Source organism: Ixodes scapularis, unplaced genomic scaffold, assembly GCF_016920785.2.
Source record: "Ixodes scapularis isolate PalLabHiFi unplaced genomic scaffold, ASM1692078v2 PGA_scaffold2__306_contigs__length_199485367, whole genome shotgun sequence".
NCBI classification, from domain to species: domain Eukaryota; kingdom Metazoa; phylum Arthropoda; class Arachnida; order Ixodida; family Ixodidae; genus Ixodes; species Ixodes scapularis.
In genome coordinates this window covers 4619464-4645054 of record NW_024609857.1, presented here as the reverse complement: position 1 = coordinate 4645054, position 25591 = coordinate 4619464, and the positions used below count along the sequence as shown (strand labels likewise).

At 48.4% G+C, this 25591-nt stretch overlaps 1 protein-coding gene across 4 annotated transcripts in view; it reads left to right on the top strand.

Moving 5' to 3' along the window:
* LOC120841783 (organic cation transporter protein) overlaps positions 1-25181 on the top strand; it is a 36592-nt gene extending 11411 nt beyond the window's left edge. For 2 of the 4 annotated variants that reach the window (XM_040212752.3, XM_040212753.3), the window contains exons 2-11: positions 4953-5328; positions 9051-9154; positions 11204-11358; positions 11426-11594; positions 11649-11796; positions 11850-11944; positions 15358-15572; positions 16668-16849; positions 17470-17609; positions 24957-25181. In XM_040212752.3, coding sequence (XP_040068686.1) covers positions 4953-5328; positions 9051-9154; positions 11204-11358; positions 11426-11594; positions 11649-11796; positions 11850-11944; positions 15358-15572; positions 16668-16849; positions 17470-17609; positions 24957-25014 — 1642 coding nt within the window. In that variant the 3' untranslated portion in view covers positions 25015-25181. Of the gene's footprint in view, positions 1-2905; positions 2987-3958; positions 4058-4952; positions 5329-9050; positions 9155-11203; positions 11359-11425; positions 11595-11648; positions 11797-11849; positions 11945-15357; positions 15573-16667; positions 16850-17469; positions 17610-24956 lie in introns of those variants that run through there. The other 2 variants (XM_040212754.2, XM_040212755.3) reach the window with 2 other exon arrangements.
* The last annotated feature ends 410 nt before the right edge of the window (positions 25182-25591 follow it).

Here is a 25591-nt window from a genome sequence, read left to right as displayed (position 1 = left end):
GGTACCGGCGAATTTTGTCTGCCTTTAAAAGAGAAATTTGGGACTGGTCAAAAGAATTGGTATTCATCCCGTACGACACGCCCGACCACCAAGCCGATTTGCACGAAGACGTCGCCGAGCCGTCGCTCCCTTCTCGTGGCTGAAGACATCGCTCGCGCAAACGTCAAGCGCGACGTGTCTACTTCGAGTGGAATATGCACGCGTGCGATTTCTTTACTAGGTGAGAATGTCGCGAATGCGTGGTGCATCCCGACTTCGACCCGGGAGTGCTTTTGCTAGAGGAAAATCGGCAGCAAACTTTTCAACTTACAGTTTATCGGCTAAATTATTACTAAGGAAAGAGATACCCCATTTTCGATATGCCCCAGTAGCTCAGTGGGAAAGACGTCCCCTTCACACGCGGTAGAGCCTGGTTCGATCCCCCGTGAAACCCTTTTTTTTTTTTTTTTCTAAATACTTTTGATGTCTACATTTCTTTTTTTTACAATTATTACTGAAGAAACAAAAACAAAAAATAAGAAACAAATTTTGTGGACGACACGTCGCTGAATTAAATGGTATGGGATTTCCTTTTTGACACCTGCGAACTCAATGTAATCACTTTCCACAAAATGCAAGGAGCATATAAATCAGGTACCGTCCGCTTCCCGAGGTGCCCGTAAATGGTCTACAGGAATTGCAGCCAGCCATTGGTCCCGATCCCGTTGATCTTTCGGAAACTCTGTCGCACAATGCCACTTCTGTTTCGGACGCGGGACATGTGAGCCAGCTCTTCACGCAACATCTTGGTTGTATTCTTTTCGGAGCCGATCAAAATTCACCACGGGCACTCACTACTCATCTCCAACTCCTCAATGTACAAAACAACTCATCTTGGAGTACAGAACAACGAGCGGAACAAACATAACTGCAAAAGAATCCCACGGCGAGCAGTTCCCATACGCCGCATGTCGTCTGCTACCAAAAAGGAGAAAAAAAAAAAGAAAAAAAAAAACACACGGTCGGGTGCAGCCACGTGACTTCCGCCACTCCACTCTCTTCTCTCCACTTCTCCGACCTCCGTCAGGTTTCGGTTTCGGTTTCGAGCAGTTGCGTCTTTTGGCTTTATTAAAAAAATACGGTACTCTGTTGCAAAATATTAATTGGGTAGTCCTCCGACACCATAATGAAGCGCCTGGCAAAAAATTAAAAATAAATTTTGGGGGGTGTCAGTGTCCCTTTAAAGAGCCTGGCCGCTACTTGAAACACCCGATAGAATAGGCCTCGTATTAGGGAAGAAACGGTGCTTTCTAGACTAGGACAGTCTCGAAAGTTTCTCCTTAAAATTTTTTACACGCGGTTTGCTTTAAAGGGAAGCTGAAGCGGTTTTGTATTTCAGTAAACACACTTAAAGGGGCACAGAAACGAAATTCCAGCGCTCATTTTTTAGCATTCAAGTGTTGCTTGCGGTTTTTTAAATTTTCTCATAGTTTGGCATGGAGGCCAAGGTCATACTTTGTGCAACTCTGTTGTCAACTTGAGTTAACACGAATGCCCGTTTCCTCGCTGTTGGAGGCGAGAAAGGCGGGCGCAAGCGTACCCGATTGCGGGCCGCACTCCTCGCTGCCCGCCGGTCACGTCACGTTTGGATGGCGGGCAAAACTGGGGAGGACAATGTTTCGGTTTCGGCAACGAACAAAGTATCACTTTTCTTAATTAACTAGTGTGAATCTGGGGGGATGAGATAGCGTTTTGGAATCGGGAAGCCATCAGCATTCAGCGATGCCTTTGGACTAGGTCACTCAAAAAATCGGCGGAGTTCCCCTTTAAATTGTCTTCATTTGACCTCCAAGATCTCGAATATCAAAATTATTTCTCGGGGAGATAATTTTCGAAGTAGTGCCGAAGGCCCTCCTCCTTGGAGCGTGACGTCACAAAAGGAGTTTCCGCTCTCCCGCATCTTCAGCGTCTGTCAGAGCTATGCACGTGCACTCTCGCTATTTTTTTAAAAAGGACGTCGCGACTGGTATTGGTGCGGGGGAATATACCTGGCAAGTTTGCAATTGCATGCACGGCGGCCGAAAGATTCTTTTATGACATCACGACTGGTCGGAGATTTTTAATGTTTTCTCGTGTTTAGTTACATCTTCGGGGAAAACAAACATAATACTGTAATCGACTTAATTTTTGCGTGCTCAATGTTTCGCGAATCGGGCCAAAGCTGAAAATTTGAAATTATTCGCAGGTTCTAATTTTCGCAAATAGTGTAGCTTCCGTAGCGTTCACATATTGCCCGAGTTGTTTGCGGGACGTATTCTTGCGAATTGCAGGCGATTTGCGAAATTCGCGAAAATTAGGTCCTTGCAAAAATTAAGTCGTTTACAGTATTCAGATTCATGGGAGAAAACTACGCTAGAATCAACTTCTATCATTTTTTGAAAGAAGTGTTTCAGCTTCCCTCTAAGCATCTTGAAATCTGCATGCGCGCTCCTAGATAAATTTTGCGAAAAATGTAAAGTTGAACTGGTTGCTACATTATTTTTTCTTGTATGCTCTGGTCAGTGTGGTTGTAGGAAAATGCTTTGTTGCCAATAATTAGTTTGTTGTAGCGTAATTTAAATTGAATATTTTGTGTCTTGGCAAATTTCAGAGGCTTGTTTCTTTCATGTCGCACGTTTTCAGAAAAGTCCTCTCTGACATTCCAGAATCTTTGAGCTTAGTTGTCAGGGATAGTATACTCTGTTTTGTTTTAAACGAGAAAATATTTACAATGATTAGCCCACATTTTTCTGCTCTGAATCCACCCAGACGATAGGTGCATTCCACATGTGAACTGTCAAGTTTGATATCGAACACAGTATCGCGCAGCTGCAGAACCTTCATTTCTGACATTGCCCACGTTTCATTCCCAACCTCGACAATGCCGTAGAAGATAAGATTATTTCTATGGGAGTGATTTCTGAGGTCATTGTGACTGTCTGTGTCTGCCAGCTCGTTCAACTGCTCAGTAAGTGCCGTCGAGGCAATTTGTATTTGCTGCCCTTTGATTTTGAGGGATTTTAGTGAAGTAACATATTTTTCAAGCGATTTTTGCGTTGTAAACACTGACGTAATTTTTTCATCGACTGATGTTTATTTTTTGCTCAGTTGCCTCTAACTCGGTTAAAAGTACATCGTGTGTTTTGCGTATATTCGGCAGTAGCTCCAAAATTTTTAACATTCTGTTTTTTTGCTTTTTAGCTGAAGGGCCTGGGTTCATTTCTACGTTGCCAGAAAGTAGCAGCATCGATTTGATTGTGGTAGATGCTGTCACGTAAACATCGTTCGCCTCAAACTAGCAAATCAGAAGGCAAAGGGGTGTGGCATTGAAAAAAAAGGTGTAGCGGTGAGCAACAGGTTTGTAAACTAGACCAGCCTGAATGAAAATTTGGTGCGAGCAACTTGCTTGAGACTTGTCGGCACCGAGCCAGTACCGACATGTCGCCGACATCGCAGCAAATGTGACCATATTGCGGGCACTATCCGAGACGCATATTCACGCTTGTTCCACAATAACTGTATAAAAAAGCAAATCGCCAATGCTGTGGCGTAGCTGTGTGGTAACTCGCCCGTTTCACCCGCAGCGGACACACGTTCGATTCCCGAGAGCGGAGGGCAACATTTTTTTGAGCAGTTGGCAGTATCGCGACGGACGCCATAAGCCCTGTTGTGCCAGCTGCATCAACAACTGCTACACCTACTACTACTTGTACTACAACTACGACAACGGACGTCATTGGCAGTGGGGGGAAGAGCCCACGACGGCTGTCGCTGTAAAAGAAGCTAACGTTGGTTTTACATTTTGTGATTTCAGAATCTAAAGAGGGCAGGACGACAAGAGAACAGTGCATATAGAATTTGTTTCGTGTTTGTTCTATTTCTTTTCTATTCTGAAGTCGGGAGGATAACGGCCCCTTCACGCAGTACCTCTTCCAGGATACACGAAGCGTCGGCCCAAGCGTACGTCGGACCCTGCAATTTCTCGCATTGTGCCACGCCACCTGGGATAGCTGCGAGACCTTTTGTAATTTTACGGAAGGTATATTACCTTTTGCAGGTGACGAATCTGTAACCTGTGTCACAGCGTGACCGCATTGTCTGGGAATTTTCTTAAAGCGAATATTTTACTCGCGAATTGCTCAGAATTGTAAGATACTGTTAATGAGTTCTTTTGTTAGCCCAAGACCGTCTAGCATTCTTAGTTTTTTGTAGATAGGAAACGGACGGGGTTGTTATCCCACTATTTTTTCTGATTAGCTACATCAAGTTTAGGTTATTTTCTAGGCTTCGAGGATAAGAAATTTTTGGTCACTGCGGAAATCAAATGGCGCCTATCTAACCCGTATCTCTGTTCTGGCAGTTCGGCACTTCTTAGCGATTGGGTGCATCCTTAGCCAGGGCATAGCCTTCTTGGTGGCTTCGGGGCAGAGCACCAAGCGGACTACAAAGTCCGCTTGCCGCGACTGTCGGGATGGCACCTCAAGTTACGAGCATCGCTAACCCGATTTTCCGCAAACGCATCCGCTGTCGACCACATCAAGTTAGTTTCTTCCATTTCTTGCCGGTAGAGAGCTTCGCCTCAAAATTTAGCTAGGGAAAACATTCCACCTAAATACACTTCGGAAGAATGTCTGAGCTTTCTACGTGCAGGCCCCGATTTTTTTTTGCTTTTCTATTTTATTCATTTTTGCTACCCTATTATTTCGGTCTGATTAGAGGACGGTGCGTTTGCTTCGGAGCACGGTTGAACGTGTGGGGCCGACGGGGCGTAACAGCTGGACCAGGTACGGGCAGAGCGTGGCAGCTGGCATCTGTGAGCTGACTTCCACGCTCCCAGACCCCACTGGCAGCTTTTTGTCTGGGTGCTCCGTCCTCTTCGAGACCGTAAATAAAACGGTAGATGGATCGACTGATGCGCTTGCTTGGTCCGGCAGGGGAGAGGACGAGGCTGCGGAGAAGATGCTGAAGCAGGAGAAGTTGGAGCTGACGGACCTGTTCGGGCACTACGGGCCCTTCCAGCGGGTGGTGTTCCTCTTTGCGGTGACCATCAGCATGTTCGGGGCCTACCACAACCTCATCATCACGGCCGTGGCGCCCGACATTGACCACTGGTGCGGCCGGCCGCCGGGGTACGAGAACCTGACGGCGGACGAGTGGAAGACCCTGGCGGTGCCCCGGGAGACGCGGCGGGGCGAGGAACGCTTCAGCCGCTGCCTGGTGCGCAACCTGACCGGTGCCAACGAGACCGGGCCCTGCCAGTTGGGCTGGGAGTACGACCACACCTTCTACAAGAGCACCATCGTCGACGAGGTGGGGCTCCCCTCCAATGTCGCCTCTGACGGCTAATTGTGCCACGGACGTTTGTTTGGGTGCCGGGAGCTCTTGATTTGCTTCATTGAAAAGTAATGAGAACAGTAAATAATGGGGCAGGCTTGCCTCGCATCTAGGTAATGTGCCCGAAGGTTGTATAAAAATTCGAAAGCACAAACACCAAGGAAAAGAAGAGGGGACAGGACAGTTTTTATACAATGTGTAGCCAACTAGCCCAACAGTTAATTTTGCCCGAAGGTTCCATGCGCGCGAGTCAGCACTACCGTAAGCTTCTGAGCATCTGCCCATATACATTGAGTGCCCACCCCTCAATTTTGTAAAATTCAGAAAATACAAAAAGGAGATATCTTTACACATCTTTGACCTAAGGAGCACCTGTCCCCCATTTTTATGCGATTATCTTCAAATATTGAGTGAGTGCACGCTCGGTTTGTTACGGTATATCCCTGCCAATGCTTCTTTAGCTGCAGATAGCGTGTTGAAACTGCGATGTATCTGCCAACAACCGGTCTGCTCAGCAGACTACGAGCACCGCTATTGTGTGTGTTGTCACGAGAGCTGGGCGCAAGTCTCGTGATATAAAAACCGACCGAGCCACAAGCTCGAAAACGCTGTCTGGTTATTTGCTTATCTTAGGCTACATAACAATGGCGACGAGGTAGTGAACAGACAACGCAGGCATCTCTCGACGTCTGTGTGATGCCAACGACCAAGTACAAGCTAGAGTTTCGCGGCACCGAGCGGGCATCGGGACGGAACGGCTAAGCTTATACTTTTAAGCGAATGATGTAACGGTTGACATCAAGAAGAGGGCACTGCTGCCCAGCTTGTGCGGCCCGAAGACCTACGAAACAGCGAGAGCCTTGGTTGCACCTAAGGTACCCGGTGAAGTGGCTTGTGGCAAAATAATGGACATGCTGCACATCCACTTTGACCCGTGATTGTTCAAGCTCTTCAACAGGAGCAAGTTTTGGCGGAGAGACCGGGAGTCGGGCGAATCCATCGGCGATTATGAGGCAGCCCCAGGGACGCTCGCTGTCAATTGCAACTTGGGATTTTTGACAAGCCTCTGCGAGTGCTAGCAGCAGCGAGTCTGCCAACACATCGCATGCACTGCCTCTAGAAATAATGCTTCGGGATAAGTTTGTTTGCTGTATCGTAGAACACCTTCAGCGCCGAATATTTGCTGAACCAAGTCTGACATTCCAAACGGCGTACAACTTTGCAGTTGGGGTAGACAGAGCTGCGAGACATTAAAAAGACATAGAAGCGCAGACGAAAACTGTGAATGCCATGACCGAAGATCGAAAGCCAACGTCGGCGGTCAACGGGAATTCACGAGACAAGTAGGGTCGATCGTCAAGTAAACGACGCCACCGCTGCCACGAAAAAGACTCTACAGCCACATGCAGGTTCTGCACGTCACGCTGCAACTTTTGTTGGAGGATTGGAGACAACGAAAAGGTGCGTCACAAGAAGTCACGAGCGAGTCAACGATGATGTACTCGCGCAGTGAGTCGTGATGAGTCGACATCTTCGACCGATAGCGAAGATACGTAGACCTCCGCAAGCTGAACAACGTACTGTGCAATGCACCGGTTAAGAAATACCTAATCTCCCTCAAAGTTGAAGGAAGACTCGTGAAGTTTGAAGTGGATTCAGGAGCCGCATGTTCCATCATCAGTGAGGAGACGTTTCAAAAGATCTGGCCAAAGAATGACCCTTCACCGTACGAGGAAAATCCGACGCTTTGGCCATGATCTGAAAAAGAACTCCAAGTGCTCGGATTGAGAGAAGCGTGAGTTCGGCTCTAAACGAAAGACTGTCTGCTTCCGCTAATTCTTGGCCTCGGGTTTGGGTTGCAGTTTTGCTTGGAAGAAATTGGTTTCCGGCACTAAATGTTTGAGTGACCGGGATTTACCATCTAGATGAAGGCAAGACTCTACAAGATATGTTGTTGGCACACGAGAAAGTTTTCGACACGGACCTCGACGGGCACAAGGGGCACTCCCGGTGCATCTGGGAGCTGAAGCAGAATGTAGCAGCACGTTTCTTGAAGACAGTGCCGGTTCCCTTCGCACACCACAGTGGAGGCAGAACTCTGGGGGCTTCAAAGCCAAGGCATAATCGAGCCGACACAACACTCCAACTGGGACACAACAGTAGTGGTCGTAAGAAAAAGAGGGGGCACTATCCGGACGTACGGAGACCCGAGGAGCACAGTGAGGGCGATGCCAGTGGCACGTCCGACAGTAGCAGAGCTGCATGCAGGGGGCACCACCTTTTTGATGCTGGACCTCACCCGAGCTTACCAACAGCTGCATATGGCATCGGAGACAGCAGATGTGCTCACCATGAATGCCATCAAGGGGCTATGCATAGTTAGGAATTTCGGCCACCTCGGCGGTTTTCAAGTGCTACATGGGGCCAGCCCTAGCAGGCCTTCTTGGTGTGAGAGTTTACCTGGATGATGTCATCATCAGTGGAACCACGGAAAGAAAGCACCTAGAACGCCTTAAAGCAGTTCTCAGCAAGCTGGTCAACGCTGGACTTGGTTTAAAAAGGTCACGAGTGCCATTTTGGGCTGGAAAAAGTTGTGTTTTGTTGGGAAAAATGCACCTGGAAGACACACCACAGAAGAAAAACTCGAGGCAATCGGAGAGATGCCAGAACCAACCTGTCATCAAGCCATGCTCCAGTCATTTCTAAAGCTCTTGGCATTCTACGACTGTTTCATCCAGAATCGAGCCTCGATAGCCGAGATTCTGTACACGTTACTGGAAAAAGATGCACCATGGGATGCCCGGCGTCACCAGGGGTTCATGAAACTCAAACAAGCCATCGCGGAATGCACAGTTCTGATGCATTATGATGATAACGAGCCGCTGATATTATTGTGCAATCCGTCACCATACGGCGTTGGTGCTGTGCGTTTGGGCAAGGAGGGAAACAAAGCTCCTGTGGCGGTAATTTCTGGAATGCTGGGGAAAGTCAGAAAAAAACTACTCTCGGTTGAACAAAGAAGGATTAGCAGCAGTACATGCCGCAAGTCAATTTCACAACTGCATTTCCGGTCGACACGCGACCATCACGACGAATCACCAACCACTGTTGGTCATCTCCACCAACAGATGACCTTGAGTTTGAGACTATATAAGGAAGTGGACTAAATAAACCAGTTAGCTGAGTTTGAGACGTCGTCCTGTCTATTTTCTGTCCCTTCTACGTTTTGATGTTTCTTCTCTACCCCAGTCTCAGGTTAATTCAACAAGGTTAATATTCGCCAGCTCGCCTGCACCCTCACGACTTTTTCTCTGTATCTCTGTATGTTCTTCTCTTTATGCTTTAAACCTGCAAAGAGGTTCTCGAGGTAACTTGAGAACGCTTCGCACCTGCATTGCTTTTGCGTAGGTGTTCCATTCTAGTTGACAAAACCGACTCCCTTTTGGGGCATTGTTTACAAGTAATCGCGGCCCCTGGCTTTTGAAGGTGACACTGTGTCGGTGGGAAGGAGGAGGGCAGTTTCTGGTGGCTGGCAGATAAGGAAATGGCGGGAAAAACTGCCCAAGCTCCCAGCCTTGGGGCCTCCCCACTGCCCACCTTCGCTCATTTAGGGCCAGTTGGTTGAGTTTGTTCTATGGGAAGTGGGCTGGGAGCATTTGGGGAGGGCAGCCCCTCGAGCCGTGGCCCTTGTCCTGCAGTGGGACCTGGTGTGCTCTCGGAGCTGGCTGGTGTCCCTGAGCCAGTCGGTGTACATGGCGGGCTACATGACCTCCATGATCGTCTTCGGACAGCTGTCGGATAGGTGGGTCCCCTTGCTTCTCTGCGAGTGTTGTCTCCTGCGACCGAGCGGCGTGTGCACCGTCGGGCCGGGAATTTTATACAATCCCAGCATCACGGAGGCCGGTGATCTGTTCATAAATTGGGGAATGTTGTAAAAACTCTCTGGGTAGAAATTGAGCAAATTTGGTTGTGTTGTCCGAATGCCAAGAAAAACGTAAAACTGCCTTGGCTCGTTCGCACGCTTGATTTGGGTCGGTCCCTTTCTGGGAGAAAGTGGAAAGGCACGCTCACTGGGCTGGTAGAGGGGAACTCCGCCGGTTTTCTGAGCCGTCAAGGGTAAGTCGTGAAAGTTGGTCGTCTTTAGAGTGCTGTTTGCTTTCTCTAAATCTTCTGAATAAAAAAGAGCTTTACATAAACGTGACTCCAAAGCCGAACTTGCGTCTTCCATGGAACTGTTGAAAACCCCGAGACACAAAAGAGAGCAGACAACGCAATGTCTCAGAGACTGCCCTTTCTTTCTTTCAAATTTCCCCGCTAAATTTGGCGGGAAAATTTCCACGCTAAATTTAGCATTAAAATTTCCCGTCCTAATTTAGTGTAACAAATTCCCTGTTAAATTTAGTGGAAAAATTTTCCCGCTAAATCTAGCAGAAAAAATTGCCTGCAAAATTTAGCGGAAAAACTTCCCCGCTAAATCTGGCGGGAAATATCTCCCGCCAAATGGAGCGGAACAATTTCCCTGCCAAGTTTAATGGAAAAATATTTGCGCTAAATTTAGCGGAATAATTTCCCTGATAAAGTTAGCGGAAAAATTTCCCCGCTAAATTTGGCGGAAAAATTTCCCCACTAGATTTTGCAAAACAAAAATTTCCCGCCAAATCTAGCGGAAAAATTTCCCCCCTTGATTTAGCGGGAGATTTAGTGAAAATTTCCGGCTAAATGGGAGGGGAGCAGAAAAGGAGGAGGGGCATAACCTCCCCTCCTCCTCGAGAGCTGCGCTCTAATTTCGCATTACAGAGGATGGTAAACATATTTCATCTTTCTAATGTACCTTTTCTCAGCCACAAAACATAAGATGCCCATTTCATTTGGTACATACCTTCCACATATTACTGGCTTTAGACTGTACCTAAAGAAAATAAGTTTGAGCATAGTGCGAGGAAAAAAAAAAGATTGTTTTTGTCATGAGTCAACTTTTTATTTTATTTTGTTTTAAATGTAATAGTGTAGTGAATCCTGGAAGCTTGTAGGTTCAAGTTGTTGGAGAGGTATTTAAGCTGTAAAAGCATTATTGTAATCGGTTAGGTAGTTTCTTAGCAAAGGCACATCAAAGTTTAGAAAGTTGCAAAAATGTCACTGCCAAAAACGCAAATGTATTTTTTCATATTTGTCACAAAGGTTCAAAAAAACTTTGGCAGAATACATGTCCCTTCTTACTGTTTTTTTACCCTCCCCAAAGCCTTTTTTCGTGTTCCTCTTCCTTCTGCGTCATTCCTTACTTTCCCTATAAAAAGTAAGAAATTAATATTGCGAAAGCGTTAGGCCTTTGAGGTATTAATAAATAAATATAAGCAGACACGCGCATCTACCAGTTGTAGGTACCTGGGTGTGCATATTTCGGCGTCATATTTAAATGGCTCGGAGCGTTTGTTTGTGCTCGCCGCTTCCTGGTTTTGTTCCTCAAATTCCATACAAGTATTTTGCATTAAAAAAATGGATTTTTTGGTCGGTTTACCCTATTTTCCCCCCTTCAGTTTTTCAGGCAGTCAAGAGGTGAGCATTGCGTGGCTTTCTTGGGGTGCGATCCGTGTGGGGTGCCGTCGGCTCCGACTTGACTCCTGGGACATGGACGGCTGGGAATATGGAGGGATTTACCGGCGGTTTGAAATTGTGCGCCGTAGTCGTAAAAAAACCCCGCAAACCATTTTATTTTCACGCTCGAGTCGGCACTTGATTGGCGGATGAAAAGCGGGCGGAGTTCCCCTCAGAGCCGGCGGAAGGAGGCAGCACTGGCTGGGTGCAGTGCGTTTGTTGTCCGTGCGATTGACTGTGCAACTTTGTTTCCTTGCAGAGTGGGCAGAAGGACAGTCATTTGTGTGGCCTTGTCCGTCCTTCTCGTTGCAGGCTTCTCGACGCTCCTCTCGCAGAGCTTCGTTGCATTCATAAGCCTCCGCTACTTTGTCTCCCTCGGGGTTTCCGGCGTTGGCTCCACCTCCTTTGTGCTGCGTAGGCATTTCTCTTTTTTGGCAATGTCGGGGCGGGGAGGCGGTCTCTGGAGCCTGGGCTCTTGCAGTCATGGAGGTGGTGGGGCCCGACCTGAGGTCCTTCTTTGGCCTGGCCTACGAGTTTGGCTGGGCCACGGGCTACCTGGTGCTGGCCCTGGTGGCCTACCTCATCAAGAGCTGGTTCTACGTCCAGCTGGTGGCCATGGTCTCTGCGCTGGTCCTCGTCGTCGGCTTCTGGTGAGCCTCTCTTGGACGCCCCTCGGAGCTCGCCCAACGGAGAGCCCCGTGCAGGATCCTCCCAGAGTCCCCTCGCTGGCTCATGGCCAACAAGAAGTTTGAGCAAGCCCGGTCGCTCATCATGGAGGCCGTGGAGAGGAACGAGAAGGACAAGGAGGAGGCGGAGCAGAAGTTTGAGCTCCTCAAGGTGGAGTTTGAGAAGGTGGGTGGCCTGCCTCCCGTCGGGGGAACTGGTGCCAGCGTGTCCCTCCCCAGGAGCAGCCCAAGAACGTCTTCGGCAAGGTGACAGTCTTCGACCTGCTCAAGTCGCCCGTGCTGCGCAAGCGGACGCTCATACTCTTCTGCTGCTGGTGAGTGCAGCCTGCAGACTCGGAGGGTAGTTGCCACCAGGCGTGACGTTACCTGGTAGCTACTGGGTGTGGGCTTTCGGCTAGGTTTGAGAACAAAAAGCGATTGAATGCTCGAGGGAGTGAATACCGGAGATTGGAATAGACCCGTTGCAATACATATAGTGCCAAGATGGCAGGGGATTTTGGGGAACCTCGGAAAAATCGCACACTTTCTCTTTGCGTCTCTGCGACTGTGCCTGAGTCGCGGCAACTGCCGCCAGCAACCATGGTTGCGATCATGAACCTAACCCAAAACGATAGCTGTGGCAGCGTAAACGCATCGCGGCGGGTGAAGCTACTGACTTATTTGAATGCGTAATGCGTCGCGACTTACCTCCACGTCTTGCAGTGTCACTGGGTCTACTTATTTTGCACCGCGATCGGGGCAGGGTTGGACTAGGTTCGACAAAGCGTTAATGTAGCCGACGATGTAGTCAGTACAAGGGAGAGGGACGAGAAATGGGCAGCCTCGCAAGCTAGCCAACGCGATATCCTTTCCCCATTTCAATGCGCTCGTTCAGCTCGGCTGTCAGAGCGTTGTTGCCTCGGTAACCTGCGCCTGCTCGCATATGTCACGTGGTAGCGGGAGAAAAGACCAAGAGACGTAAAATTTTTAAAATCTGAGATAAGCCCACCAACCTGACTTGCACTTTGCGTTTCTTATCTTTCCTTCTTCCCCCTTCCTCCTCCTGGGTATAGTCGGCTGCTCGCTGTTGAAAGTTTACTCGTCTGTTGCTAGTTGAAAGATGTGGTTGTGTTGTCCCTGTTTTAATTGTTTTATTCTTTCTTCATCCATGACGTAAAATCCCAAAAGGCCGTGTGTGCCGCGTGACGAATAATGGGATTCCTCAGTATGCCCCGTACCAAGGACTCCCATTATTTGTCGTGCGGCGCACATGGCCTTTTGGGATTTTTGCAAAGGCTCTCTTAAATGAGGCATCATTCCCCGCCATTTACGATGTATATGCACTGGCGACCAAACTCTGCTCGAGAGTGGATGAGATTGGCAGCCAGTTGAAATCCTGTTTGGAATCGCACTTTAAAGCCCAACGAACACAAAGAAGGCAGGAAACCAACCCCGCAATTCCTCCGTTCTGCAGGGCTCAGAAACTGCTCGTTTTGTTAGAGGGAGGCGGGGACACTGGAGAAACGGCCTGGCAGAATCTGGAGGTTGGAACACGAGCGCCACAATAGGTTCCCGTTATTCTGCAGCGGAATGCGACATTTCTTGTTGTCCAGGCACCACACGACCGCACTCTCTGCTGGCACGCCGAGTTTCAAGTGCAATTCCGTCGCACAGAAGTCGACGACTCCGTTCATGACTCGACTTTCACTCAATTGTGAGATGGATTGGAGCGTTTTTAAGGCAACCAACCGAGACTCAGTCGGCAGTGTTCTCATCAAGCTTCACCATCTTGCCTGCACTTGAGGAATTTTTGTTTTTCTCAAAAAGCTTGCGCGGTGAAATAAAAATAAAAAGGCAGATTTCTCGCTGCTTAAATATTAGCCCCCAGAAGAGGGAATGCTGCCACCTGGTGGCTTCTTGTCATGACGTAGTACCAAGTATCATGTGACCGCGTTTGCGCTTTGTTGGTAGCGTGAAGGTTGAGGTGTATCGCTCACAATTCATGTTGGATTGGTTAATTTGAACCAGAGTTGGGGGTCACATGTGACCTAATCCTTTCGCCGTACTTCTCGTCAAAATTAAGATCGAGCAGCGCGACAACAGTGACCCAGTTTCATGTTATCGTACTCACCGTGACAAAATCTGTCGTCGTTGTGGCTTCGGAGGCTTGTCATGCAACCAAACGGGTAGATTCTGGGTCAGCATAATTTCCGGAATGAGTTTTTTTTTTGGCCTGTCGGAAATGGGCAGGCAAAGAAAAAAAAAGACGACCAATCACAACGAGGGCCGAGCAGGCGTTGAATTTGTTACCGATCGCCGATTTTTTCGCAGTTTGCTCGTGGGGTTTTAGAGAGAGGCACGAAAAATAAAGTGTACCTACTACAGGGTACAAAGGTAATCCATAATGCGTTTATTTGAGCTTTGCATCGAAGAAACCAGCAAATAGAATTGACGAGCGTATCAGTGCGACGAGAGCATCCACCACTTCCGCACAACACTCCAAAAATGACAAAAGGACGACGAAGAGAGAAGGCTCGGCCTCTAACCGGATGTAGGTCAAGGTTCAGACCACTCCTACAAAATAACTTCACTTAAAAAAAAAAAAAAGGGTTGCACGTGGTAGGCAGCAACCCTTTTTGTGCTTGGCCTTCCCACCGACTTGAGGTGCTGCTGAAGTCCTTAGGATTGTTGTCGTTGCTTCCGGAACCCGTGAATCGAGCGTTTCTTTTTGTTTGCTGCTTGAGTTTGGAAGCGCGCAAAAGAGCGCGTAGAAGGATGCTCGTCGGTTTCCACGGCAAAGTACCCGGGCGGTGTTGGTGGCCACTAAGGTACGGTAGGATTCCATCATAACTTGCGCGCAGCTTACGATTGCTTTGCTTCGTGTATTCGAGTTTGTTTTTAGGTTTTGTCCTACGCACATTTTGCGCGACTGCAAAAGCAAAATTAGCTCGGTGAACAGTTTCTGCTGCTGCATGCGAAAGTGCACAACCAAAGCGAAGCAAAGAACTGGCCTCATCACACGATACTTTTCACTGCATCACCACCGAGCTATCGCGGCGCTCCAGTCAGTCTCGCTCGGGGCTAATAGTGCTTTAAAAAATGAAGAAGCCAGTTTTACACATACGTTTGTCGGTATGATTGGGATAGTTCAGTGGCAGGTCAGTCGAGCGGATACCAGAGATTACTACGGTACCGACGTGGACGGGCTTGGATTCATCCGAACAAATCCGCTCGGTCCATTTCGTCCTCGCCGGTCCATCCAAAGTAAATCCGACCCTTTCCAGCTCACCAATAGCCGCCTCTCGCGCTTCTGACGGCGTCCGCACATTTCGTACGACGTCCGCTCCCTCGCCACCAAAGTGTCCCCCAAAAATATTACGGAGATTTTTAGCCACTCAAATAAACGATGCATTGCCGTACGTTGGGCCTCCACGCAAATGTAGCTCTAGCAGTCTGTACCAAATGGTTTCGGAACTAACCGTTATGCCAGTCGAGAGTTCCGAGTAATTTTCTAAAAATTATATGAGAAAATGGCTCTCGGTGACTGGCACTATTTCGGCTCGATGCGTTCGAGGGCTCCATCGACCACTATTTTGGGCGTCCGGTTTGGTTTGGTGGCGCTACATTTTGGCGGAAAATGAGCGTTGGGTGATGCATAGTTTGTTTCCGGTAAACTTTTTTGGGGGGCTGCCCCGCGGCAGTTTTGGTGGCACCGACCAGCACGTACGAGGTTGTCGCTCTCCGGCAGGTTTGTCAACTCGTTCACGTACTACGCCATGTCGCTGAACACCAACGACCTCGGGGGCAACCCCTACCTCAACTTCGCCATTGCCGGGGCCGTGGAGTTCCCGGCCTACGCCATCTCGATCGTGATCATCAAGCGCATTGGGCGCCGCATCTCCCAGTGCGGCTGCATGGTCCTGGCGGGCTGCTCCTGCCTCCTCACCATCTTCTTCTCGGGGCGTGAGTGACTCCCTCTTCTGCCGCACTCCTTTCTCGCTGGTAACTTGGCCGCTTTCCGCCCTAATGAGTATCGTCCCCACGAGTGGCGCTGGTTTGTGTAGAAGTAAAAATTAAAGAAATTACGAGTTTTAAGATCAGGAAACTCCTCACAATCTTTTGAAAGCAGATGTATGTGGCACCCTTTACGTTGAGTATCAATTATTACGAAATAATGCGGCCCTTTAGTACGAATGCGGTTTTTGATCGGTAATCTTTTCGAAGGGTCCGTAGGCCTCTGTGAGAGAACAGATGCGTGTGGCAACCACGGTGTCTTCTTGGAGCCCACCGTGCATCTCTTGGGTTGTTTGAGCGATCCGATCGGTTGACTTCTAATGTCGGCGGTGCACTTCTGGTACTATCCCCGGGGAAAGCTTTTTCATAGCGCGACTCGAAGGTACCCGATCAGGTAATCTAAGGACCGCGGATGCACCTGCTGGCAGTTGTCTGGCATAGCTTGCTGCGTTTGTTTGCTCGGTTTGTGACCCTCTTTGAGCAGGGTTGAAAATGCCCAGAATGTGCCCCTAGAAAAACCAGTCTAGGATTTCAGATTTTTGTGTGCCGCCAAGCGCACCTTCCTCTCCTCCACCTCGCACATTTACTGCGCTGCTCGGTATCTCCTTCGTTCCATCCTCCCAAATTGCAGATATTTCCTTGACTCTCTGTAACATGAAAAAAGAATGCCGCGATAGTTTCTTTCTTTAGTGGATGGCAAACAATAACAGTTCGCATGCAAGTTTGATTTCTTTGGCTCTTATTCCGCAGTCTATCCACACAGTGTCTAAAATACGTAACTTCCGGTGCCAATTGTGGCAAACGCTCGTGCACGTTTTTGCTGGTTTTCTGAGTGCGAAGACTACCACTTTAGTTTTTTCTGACGAGGGTAGAAAGTTGGGCAAGTTGGTGATTCATAATGATTAAAAAGCGCAACAAGACTACGGACAAACAAGGAGGAGATGCAGACAGAGCGTTTTTTCTTCCTTACCATCCAAGAAGTGTACAGCAGGCCCAGAGTGTTCGAGGGTTGGGAGGATGCTGGACGGAGGCCTTTCTATGCAGAGACCCTGTGGCTGAAGATTGCCTTTGCCATGCTGGGCAAGTTCCTGATCACGGCCTCGTACGGCATCCTGTACGTCTATTCGGCCGAGATCTACCCCACGGTGGTGCGCAACGTGGGCATGGGCTCAAGCTCCACCATTGCCCGGCTGGGGGCCATCATCGCCCCCTTCGTCAAGGAGCTGGTGAGAGCTCTGCCTTTCCCCCGACCCGAGGTTTGTGCGGACATTGCGTGCAGCTGCCAGCGGTGCCACCAAGCGACTCTTGGATAAGCGGCTGGTTTCCCATCTTAGGAGAATGCTTGTTTTTGAGGTTGTGCAGAACTTGGCGCTATGCGTGTTGCTTAGACACACCTCTGTCTCTGTCATTGACCCTGGTTTGGTGCCTCTAAGGCAGCTTTTATGAGCTCATTGAACCAGATAGATATCTGGCACTACATTCGCGTCCGTGGAGGACAGAGCACACGTGTCGAGCGGAGAGCGCACGTGCAGAGGTGCCGTGGGAATGAGAACACTGTTTATTTCCTCACTTGAGAGTGCACCTATTCAACTTTATCTGGTTGATTCTGTCGCGGCGTTCAGCGTGCCGTGCGCCCACACCCATATATGTGTTACACCGGCAACCAATGACGTTGCAGCGGCAGCCAATGATGTTGCAGAAGCCGCCCTCACGATGCCGTCGGAATTGTGGCCGGCGGCGATGCGATGCTCGGCCACAAACTGAGCCTTTAGGACGCGGTCGACGTAGGAAACGCGTTGCCGTCGGGTTTCCAAGCCCGGCCGGTGCAACGAAGCTTTCTTTGCAGGGGCACGCGACCCACGAGAATGTGCCGTTCGGGGTGTACGGCACCATCTGCATCCTGAGCGGCCTGTCGGTGCTGCTGCTGCCGGAGACCCGGGACGCCCAGCTGCCGGACACCCTGCTCGAGGGCGAGGCCTTCCAGATGTACGGCACGCTCTATGGGCCAGCGGAGGGTCGGAGGGGGACGCAGTCGGTCGTAGAGCGCTCGTTGGCGCGACTGCCGACGATCGAGTGGGTTACGACCTCTCGGCGGTCGCAATGCACTGGCGCCGTCTGTAGGGAAACGCCCTGTATTTCCTTCTTTTGCTCGCGCATCTCTTCCTTTGGCTCGGAAAACTTGACGTTAAAATGACCATTTACGTTTGATCTACCGCAAATCCTCTGCTCCAGTGAAATTCAGGTGGCACCGGTGTGCCAGCGTTATGAGATATCGCGAGAGGTCCTAAGGCGCTTGGTGGTAAGCGGTCGCGAGTGTGTAAATCAGCCTTTGGAAGAGTGAACTGTTGCGCTGCCACTGGCCTCTAGGGGTGACTGCAGATGCGCCCCGAGTTCAGCCATGCTGCTGGCTGCAGTCGGTAGACATCCCGAGAGAAACGGAGAGGATGGGAGAATGACGAGCAAGGCAACTTGAGCTGGGGCGAAGCTACCATAGAGAGTTCTATATGACGATTAAATTAAGCACCGTGCACGTCCTGGGCACCCCTCGTACGCATTCGTACGGCGCTTGGACGCCTTAGAAATGGCCCTGCTAAAAATCTTACTCGCATTGACGCCCCAAGTCCGTATCACTAAGACGTAAAAGAGGAATTTGTAAGGCGCACGCAAGTCCTTATGCATTCCCTCTCTGCGTCCTCGTGCATTATTTGTCTCGTTATATCTACCGTCTACCGGTTTGCCCGTCTTACCGACCTGCTCGACGTACAAGCTACGGGTGGATGGATGCCAACAGCTGTACCCTTTATAACGGGTGATAGCTTGCACCACCTAGCCGAGAAATTGAGAACCAAAAGTACAGTAGACGCATTAATTCCAGCTCTATTAATTCAAACTTGCAGATAATTCAAACTAACATGCGGGTCCCATCCTATGCATTTGTGGGAGGAAACTCCCAGTAATTCAGACTTTGCTTTATTCAAACAAATTTTCTGGAGTTTGATTTAACGAGATTTGGCTGTATGATTTTTTTCCTTCGCTAATTTGCTTGCTTTCTTCAATTTCGTAACTATCACCAGGCGGTGTGGGATATCACCAGGATGACCTCTGTAGGATTGCACAAAAAAAACAAAGAAACTTCCCCGCCTCTTCTTATTAGCGAGGGAGTCGCCAATTTTTCTGTTAGTCGGCGTTACCCGAACCCGCTGGGAGACAGGGAGGATGCTTCGGGCCAGACCCACGCGGGAGGGAGTTGCGATTTTCCTCTACCCCACCTGTTCCCAGCTGTGTCAGTTCTGCGGCATTCAATTCTCCATAGTTTCCACCAGTTTTCTAATCTTCTCTCGGTTATTAAAATGCACTTATCATTCACTGTCGCCTGCAAACCCCAGCGCTGCGGCCAAATCCGTCTCCCCCTTCCCGTGCACCTCGACCCCACGTGTCCTCTCTTGTCTTCCACTTGGCATACAGCACACTGCGTGTCCATTTTCTCAAACGGTCCCCAGTCCTCAATACAGTGAACTTTCATTAATTCGATCTCTATGGGAACTTGAAGTTTGGTCAAATTATCCGAATGATCGAATTAAAAAAAAAAGGAAAAAAACAAATTAAACTTCTTTTTAATGTCCAAAGTACTCACGGATGGTCTGATGCCGTTGGTGCTTAAAACGCGTGTCCAAAAGCGGGCTTTAGAGAGCAGCGTAACTAAACGTCACAGCCCCGGAAAATCGCACAATAAAAAAAAAAATAAAACGAAAAAAGTAAGTTTTACGAGCCGACTTAGGCGCCGAGCCAAAGTCTGCTCTTCCGTAATTATCGTACCAATGTTCCTTCTGTACTTTCTGTTTCCGTCCCCTGTACATAGTTAAAAAGCTGATTTTCCCTGCATTCTTTCTCTTGGCTTCTTTTACTTTCTCTTCTACTGAGGTAGTCTGCTCTGCCCCAGCTTTTGACTTTGAATATTTGAATTTCAGTTCTCGGGTTTGGTTTGTCCATTTAGTGTTCGCACCTTTCATGTATGCATGCTTATACAGCTTTCTCGTCCACCGTGTATCCTCAATTGTGTCTAGCCTTTGTTCAAATTCCAACTTACTGGTCGCCTGTCCAGCCTCGATAGATGCCCAGCCCAAGTCTCCCTGCACTTCTTCATTCGGTCTATTCCCACGTGCCCTAGAGTACCAGTCTGCCCACGCGCCTCTGCCAAGTCTCTAAACTCGACTGGCCCTCAGATTTCACGCATAATACCGCATTGCCAAAAGACAACTTCGGCACCACGACTCCCTTCCATATTCCACTGAGAACTTTATTATAATTCCCATAGTGTCCTAAGCTATCATAACTGCTGCATTCCTTTTTCCTTTCTTTAGCATAATTTCTTTCTGTTCTTCTAAGTATTGTTTTCCCTCATTCAGCCATACTCCCAGGTATTTATGCTTCTCTGCGTGTTCTATTGAGGCATATTGAATGTCCCAGTAGGTCCCCCTTCTCATCGTTATAAGCCATTATTCCCGACTCGTTGCTACTGAATTTCAGGCCCAGAGAGTCTCCTTCCTTTCCACAGAATCAGCTTCTGTAGCCTATCCCGGCTATCTGCTGACAGTACGTCGTCTGCATGGAACATTTCTGGTATAACGTTGTTTACTTTTTTCTCCTCTCTCTTCATATGTCACAAATCCAAACCTAAATTGCACTCTTCTCCTTTATTTCCGATTTTACTCAGGTATATCTCTAGTTGTGCCAATATTCAAAGATGGGTCGGCACTAACTGTCACTAATTATCGTCCAATTTCACTGATCTGTTCGTTTGCCAAGGTGTTCGAAAAGGCCATGCATTGTCATATCATGCATTTTTTTTCCAGACGTATAAACGTGCAACAACATGGTTTTATGCCAAATCGTTCTGTGGAAACAAACTTAATAGCGTTTACGGAATTTGTGGGTGCCAAACTAGGGTCGAAGCAGCAGGTCGACGCAATTTACTTTGATTTTAAAAAAGCATTTGACCTAGTGAGCCATTCACTGCTAGTTAAGCAACTTGCGTCCTATGGTATCTCCTTACCACTTTGCGAATGGATTCAGAGCTATCTGCATGACAGATGGAATTCTGTTTCATACGGTGGTGCACAATCAACCGCGTACCTCTCCAAATCGGGAGTCCCGCAGGGTTCTAGCCTATCGCCTCTGCTTTTCAACATCTTCGTGAACGATATTTGCTCATGCATAAATCACTCGGAAATGTTACAATTTGCCGATGACGTTAAGCTTTTCCGAGCTATTGTGGACATTTCTGAGTGCAATAAACTACAGCAAGATATTACAGCATTGGCAGACTGGTGCAAGGACAACAAGTTGGTTCTCAACCCTGCTAAAACAAAAGTCATATCTTTTTCAAGAAAACATTTCTTTAACACCTTTGACTACACTTTGAACAAGTGCTCGATTGAGCGCGTCTCAGTTGTACGTGATCTAGGAGTTTTCTTGGACAGTGAATTTAAATTCTCTGATCATGTGGCATACTTGAGCAATACATGTTACCGTACTTTGGGCGCAATTACCAGAATGACTCGAAACTTTAGAGGATATTCTTGCTTTTTGCATTTGTACCGATCCCTCATCCTGTCTAAACTGGATTTCTCTAGCGTTGTTTGGAATCGTTTAAACCAGACAAACTCGAATGAACTTGAAAATGTACAGAAGAAGTTTGTTCGACTACTTTACGATCGTTATTTTAACAGGCGAATTTATTTAGGCCATGAGCGATTGTTGAAGATTTTAAACCTGCATTGCCTCTCCGAAAGGAGGCAGGCACGAGACTTTTTATTTTTACACAAATGTCTTCACGGTTTCATAGATTGCCCCAAGCTAACCTCATCCGTACTCATTGCTGTACCTGGCAGGTCTCTTCGCTCCCATCGTGTTTTCGGTTCCTCTGATCCAAAAAGCTTAAGACCCATGGAGCGTATCCAGTATAATTTTAACATGTCAAATGTCGCAAACACGCTCGAAGTAGACATCTTTTTGCGGGAAAGTTTTAGTTTGCGGTCTCTGCTAGTGCTTTTATAATGTGACGCCCTCTTGTATCAGTCTTTTTAATTAAAATAAGTACACCGACTTGACATAACAGAAAAAACAACTTCATTAGACGTTTCGCCTCCCATGCGGGAGGCATCATCAGTAGTTACACAGCAAATGCAGGGTTCAACCTAAACACAACGCTATTTATCACGAATGTCCGTGTAAGCTTCGTGGAGAGGGCCGCGGTTTTTGTTGCACACGGATGTGTCCCTGCGAAGAAACCACGATTCTAGAAGCTTTCGGGGCCCCCATCTGTCCTCTCTCGCCAAGGTCGTCGCGGCCGGAAAGTCGAAAGAATGCCCCATTGTCCACGCATGGTCCACCAGTTCAGTCTTCAGTCGCGTCGCGTGGGATGCGTACGTGACGTCACGCTTGTGTTCTTTGAGTCTGGTATCTCTCCTCCGTCCGGTTTCACCAATGTAGGACGCTGGGCAGTCACTGCAGGGGATCTTGTAGATAACGCCTCTTTGGACGTTCGCCGGGGTTGGGTCCTTTGGTTTGGAAACGGAATTTCCAATAGTTCTGTATGGCTTGAAAACAGTTCGGATGCCAAGGGGCCTCAAAGCGCGACTAAGAGGTTCGGAGACTCCTTTGACATACAGTCATACAGAACTATTGGAAATTCCGTTTCCAAACCAAAGGACCCAACCCCGGCGAACGTCCAAAGAGGCGTTATCTACAAGATCCCCTGCAGTGACTGCCCAGCGTCCTACATTGGTGAAACCGGACGGAGGAGAGATACCAGACTCAAAGAACACAAGCGTGACGTCACGTACGCATCCCACGCGACGCGACTGAAGACTGAACTGGTGGACCATGCGTGGACAATGGGGCATTCTTTCGACTTTCCGGCCGCGACGACCTTGGCGAGAGAGGACAGATGGGGGCCCCGAAAGCTTCTAGAATCGTGGTTTCTTCGCAGGGACACATCCGTGTGCAACAAAAACCGCGGCCCTCTCCACGAAGCTTACACGGACATTCGTGATAAATAGCGTTGTGTTTAGGTTGAACCCTGCATTTGCTGTGTAACTACTGATGATGCCTCCCGCATGGGAGGCGAAACGTCTAATGAAGTTGTTTTTTCTGTTATGTCAAGTCGGTGTACTTATTTTAATTATGACGTCTCCCGGCTTTTGGAGTATTTTTGCATCAGTCTTTTTGGCAAACAGTGTTGTTTTCAACTTTATCCACTTTTCTCATTTACATTTATATTTCACGTTTTTGTTTGTTCAAATTATGTATGCGTTTGCGTGCATCTTTTTTATGCAAAACTGCATGTAGGTGTCAACGGTGCACCCTTATGTAGGCCTATGGGCTGTTTAGGGGCACCGGAAAAGTACAATAAATAAATAAATAAATATCATAAAAAGTAGAGGTATCAAGGACAGTCGTGACCGAGTCCTCTTTTTATTTCTGCCGGTTCTGTTATATCTGCTTCCCACATTATAAAACCTTATTATTTGCGTATACCCTACCAAATTCAAATTTAGATGCAAATTCGATTAGGCGGAAAAGCCTAATCGAATTTGCATCTAAATCATACTCTCTCAGCTGTACCCAGTTTTTCCTGACTCACATTGTCGTACGCCCCTTTAATGTCCAGAAATGCAATCGATGATGGTTTTTTACTCATCCGTGCCACCTCCATACATAGAGTGATGATCACACTTTGAACAGAGCTCACACTTTCGAGTACCCCTAGCCGGCCCAGAACGACCTTTCTGGCCAAGCCCATCGAACGAGAAAACCTCTGAGAACAAAAGACACGTTACTCTCCACGCTATTTCGCACCTTCACATTGAAACCTAACTTTCCAAAAATTTTTGCATACTCAAAAAAAGAACAAAAAAATAAAACATGCACACACATGAATAAGTTATCATCTAATCTTTTATCTCTTCGGAAGCCGTTGTCTAGCTCACCTAATGTTTTCTGCCCATTCTTCTTACTGACTGCATTGTTAGTCTGTAGGGGACCAAAGTTACTGTTATTAAACGGTATGATGTTATGCTATCCTTATTTTCCTTGCCTTTATATGCAATCTCATTCCGCTTAGTTTTGAATCATTGGGTACCTCTCCCCCATTATTATTTGACCAGTTGCCTGTCTTAACTTTAGTTTGTTCTTTGTTCCTACTGTCTTGACTAGTCTCATTCTAATGCCATGTAAGCCTGTCGTTGTTCTAGCAGGTACTTTCTGCTCTGTTCCATTCCCCCCTGGTTGTCTCAGTGTCTCGTTAGTGTTCTTGTCTTGCGCCGCATTGCTGTTTGTGTTCCGTCCAATCTCATTCGGTTCAAGTTCTGCGAGCGTTGCCTCGGTTGTTCGTCTAATATAAATTCCCTCGCTACCTTGCCCAAGTTCTAAGTTAAGCGTGGTGCAAACCGATGACGGCTGTCGGATCAGACATCCGATTTCGGCAAGAAAACCGCTCCGGAGAGTAGGAAGCATCACGTTTCGTTCCGATGCCTTCCCATTTTGGACGAATGCCATGCTTGGCTGGCCTTGTCTGATGGGAGTCACGAAACCACTGGAGACTGCCAATTGCACACCTGTGGGAAGAGAGTGGACAGGGTGAAAGGAATTCTGACCCGGAACAAGGCAGGCAGAGAGGCGCACTACAAGGCCAGTTTCATTGGGTGACCGCAGCTCGACGTCCTTTGTCGACCTCGCCCAATCAGCCTCGTGGATCCAGTTCAGCCGTGCTCCAACAAGGTCCGGCTAGTGGATGCGTACAAACCAAAATCGGCTCTCGACGTGCCCGGATCACATTTCTTTTTGCCAAAACCGGATGTCGTGTCCGACTGCAGATTTCAGTTTGGACAGGCCTTACGAAGGGAATTGTCGAGCGCAAAGAACCGGGACATTGTCGCCTGCTGCAATTAGCCAGCTCCACTGACCAATGGCGGCAGGCGGCAATGTCCCTCAATCCCGCCATGCAGATTAGGGCCTCAGGTGGAAACGAAAGCCGGCGTTTGACGCTGTCGTGGCGGTTGGCCGTAGAAATTGTGAATGAAAAGGGTGAGCAGACGCAAGGGCTGTCGCGGCGTCCCATCACGTCTTCGGTTTGCATGGACTGTCGCGCTGCAGGGTGACCTAGGGCAGAACAGGCGTGTCTACTGTCTCTGGCCCGTGCACTGCCAGGATGTTGGGAGGCAACATTTCTAGATGTCGTCTTGCGCAAGGTTTAGGGACCGCTTTTGAATACCTGCATTTGAGACTAGAAGTGGGCAGTCGCTCAGTGCTTCCCTGGGCCGCTTTGTGCAGGACACTGGAGCCTCTAAAGGGCGTCGCCAAGCACCCAGAGGACCCCGGACACCAGTGACGCACCACCGGCACTCCTGGGCCTTCCAACTCATCTTACTGCCTCTCAACAGATTGTTTTATACCTGCCTGCTTTTTTACGTGGCCAGTGAGGCCGCCTACCATGCACTACTCTTTGTACATAGTCTACTAACTTCCCTTTGTAGGAAATATATACATGCTGATGAATTCTGCTTCTTGTGTTTGGCTTTGGAACCATCGTAGGGGCAAACACCGGAAGCTGGTTGCTTCAACGAAATAATGGGGGCTTAATTTTTTTTAGATTGGGAAATGTTGGGTAACTCGGGTTCCATTTTGGCATGTCATATGATACCCAATTTTGGACTGCAAAATGCCGTGCATCTGCGTCACAAGATGACGTCGGACACCGGTAAGCGCCATGCTGGTGGTTGAGTCGGCGGCCATTTGCAGCGAGAGCCATGGTAAACTGGGGAACGCTTGGCTCTAACAGTGACTATCCCAACCATCTTTTCGTCGGCATGCCCCGCTGCAGAGCAGCAGTCAAGTTTGAGAAAGTATGTGTGGAAGGGACGCGGCCGTGCATTACTGAGCGGGACGCATTTCGTAGTGGCGAGCAA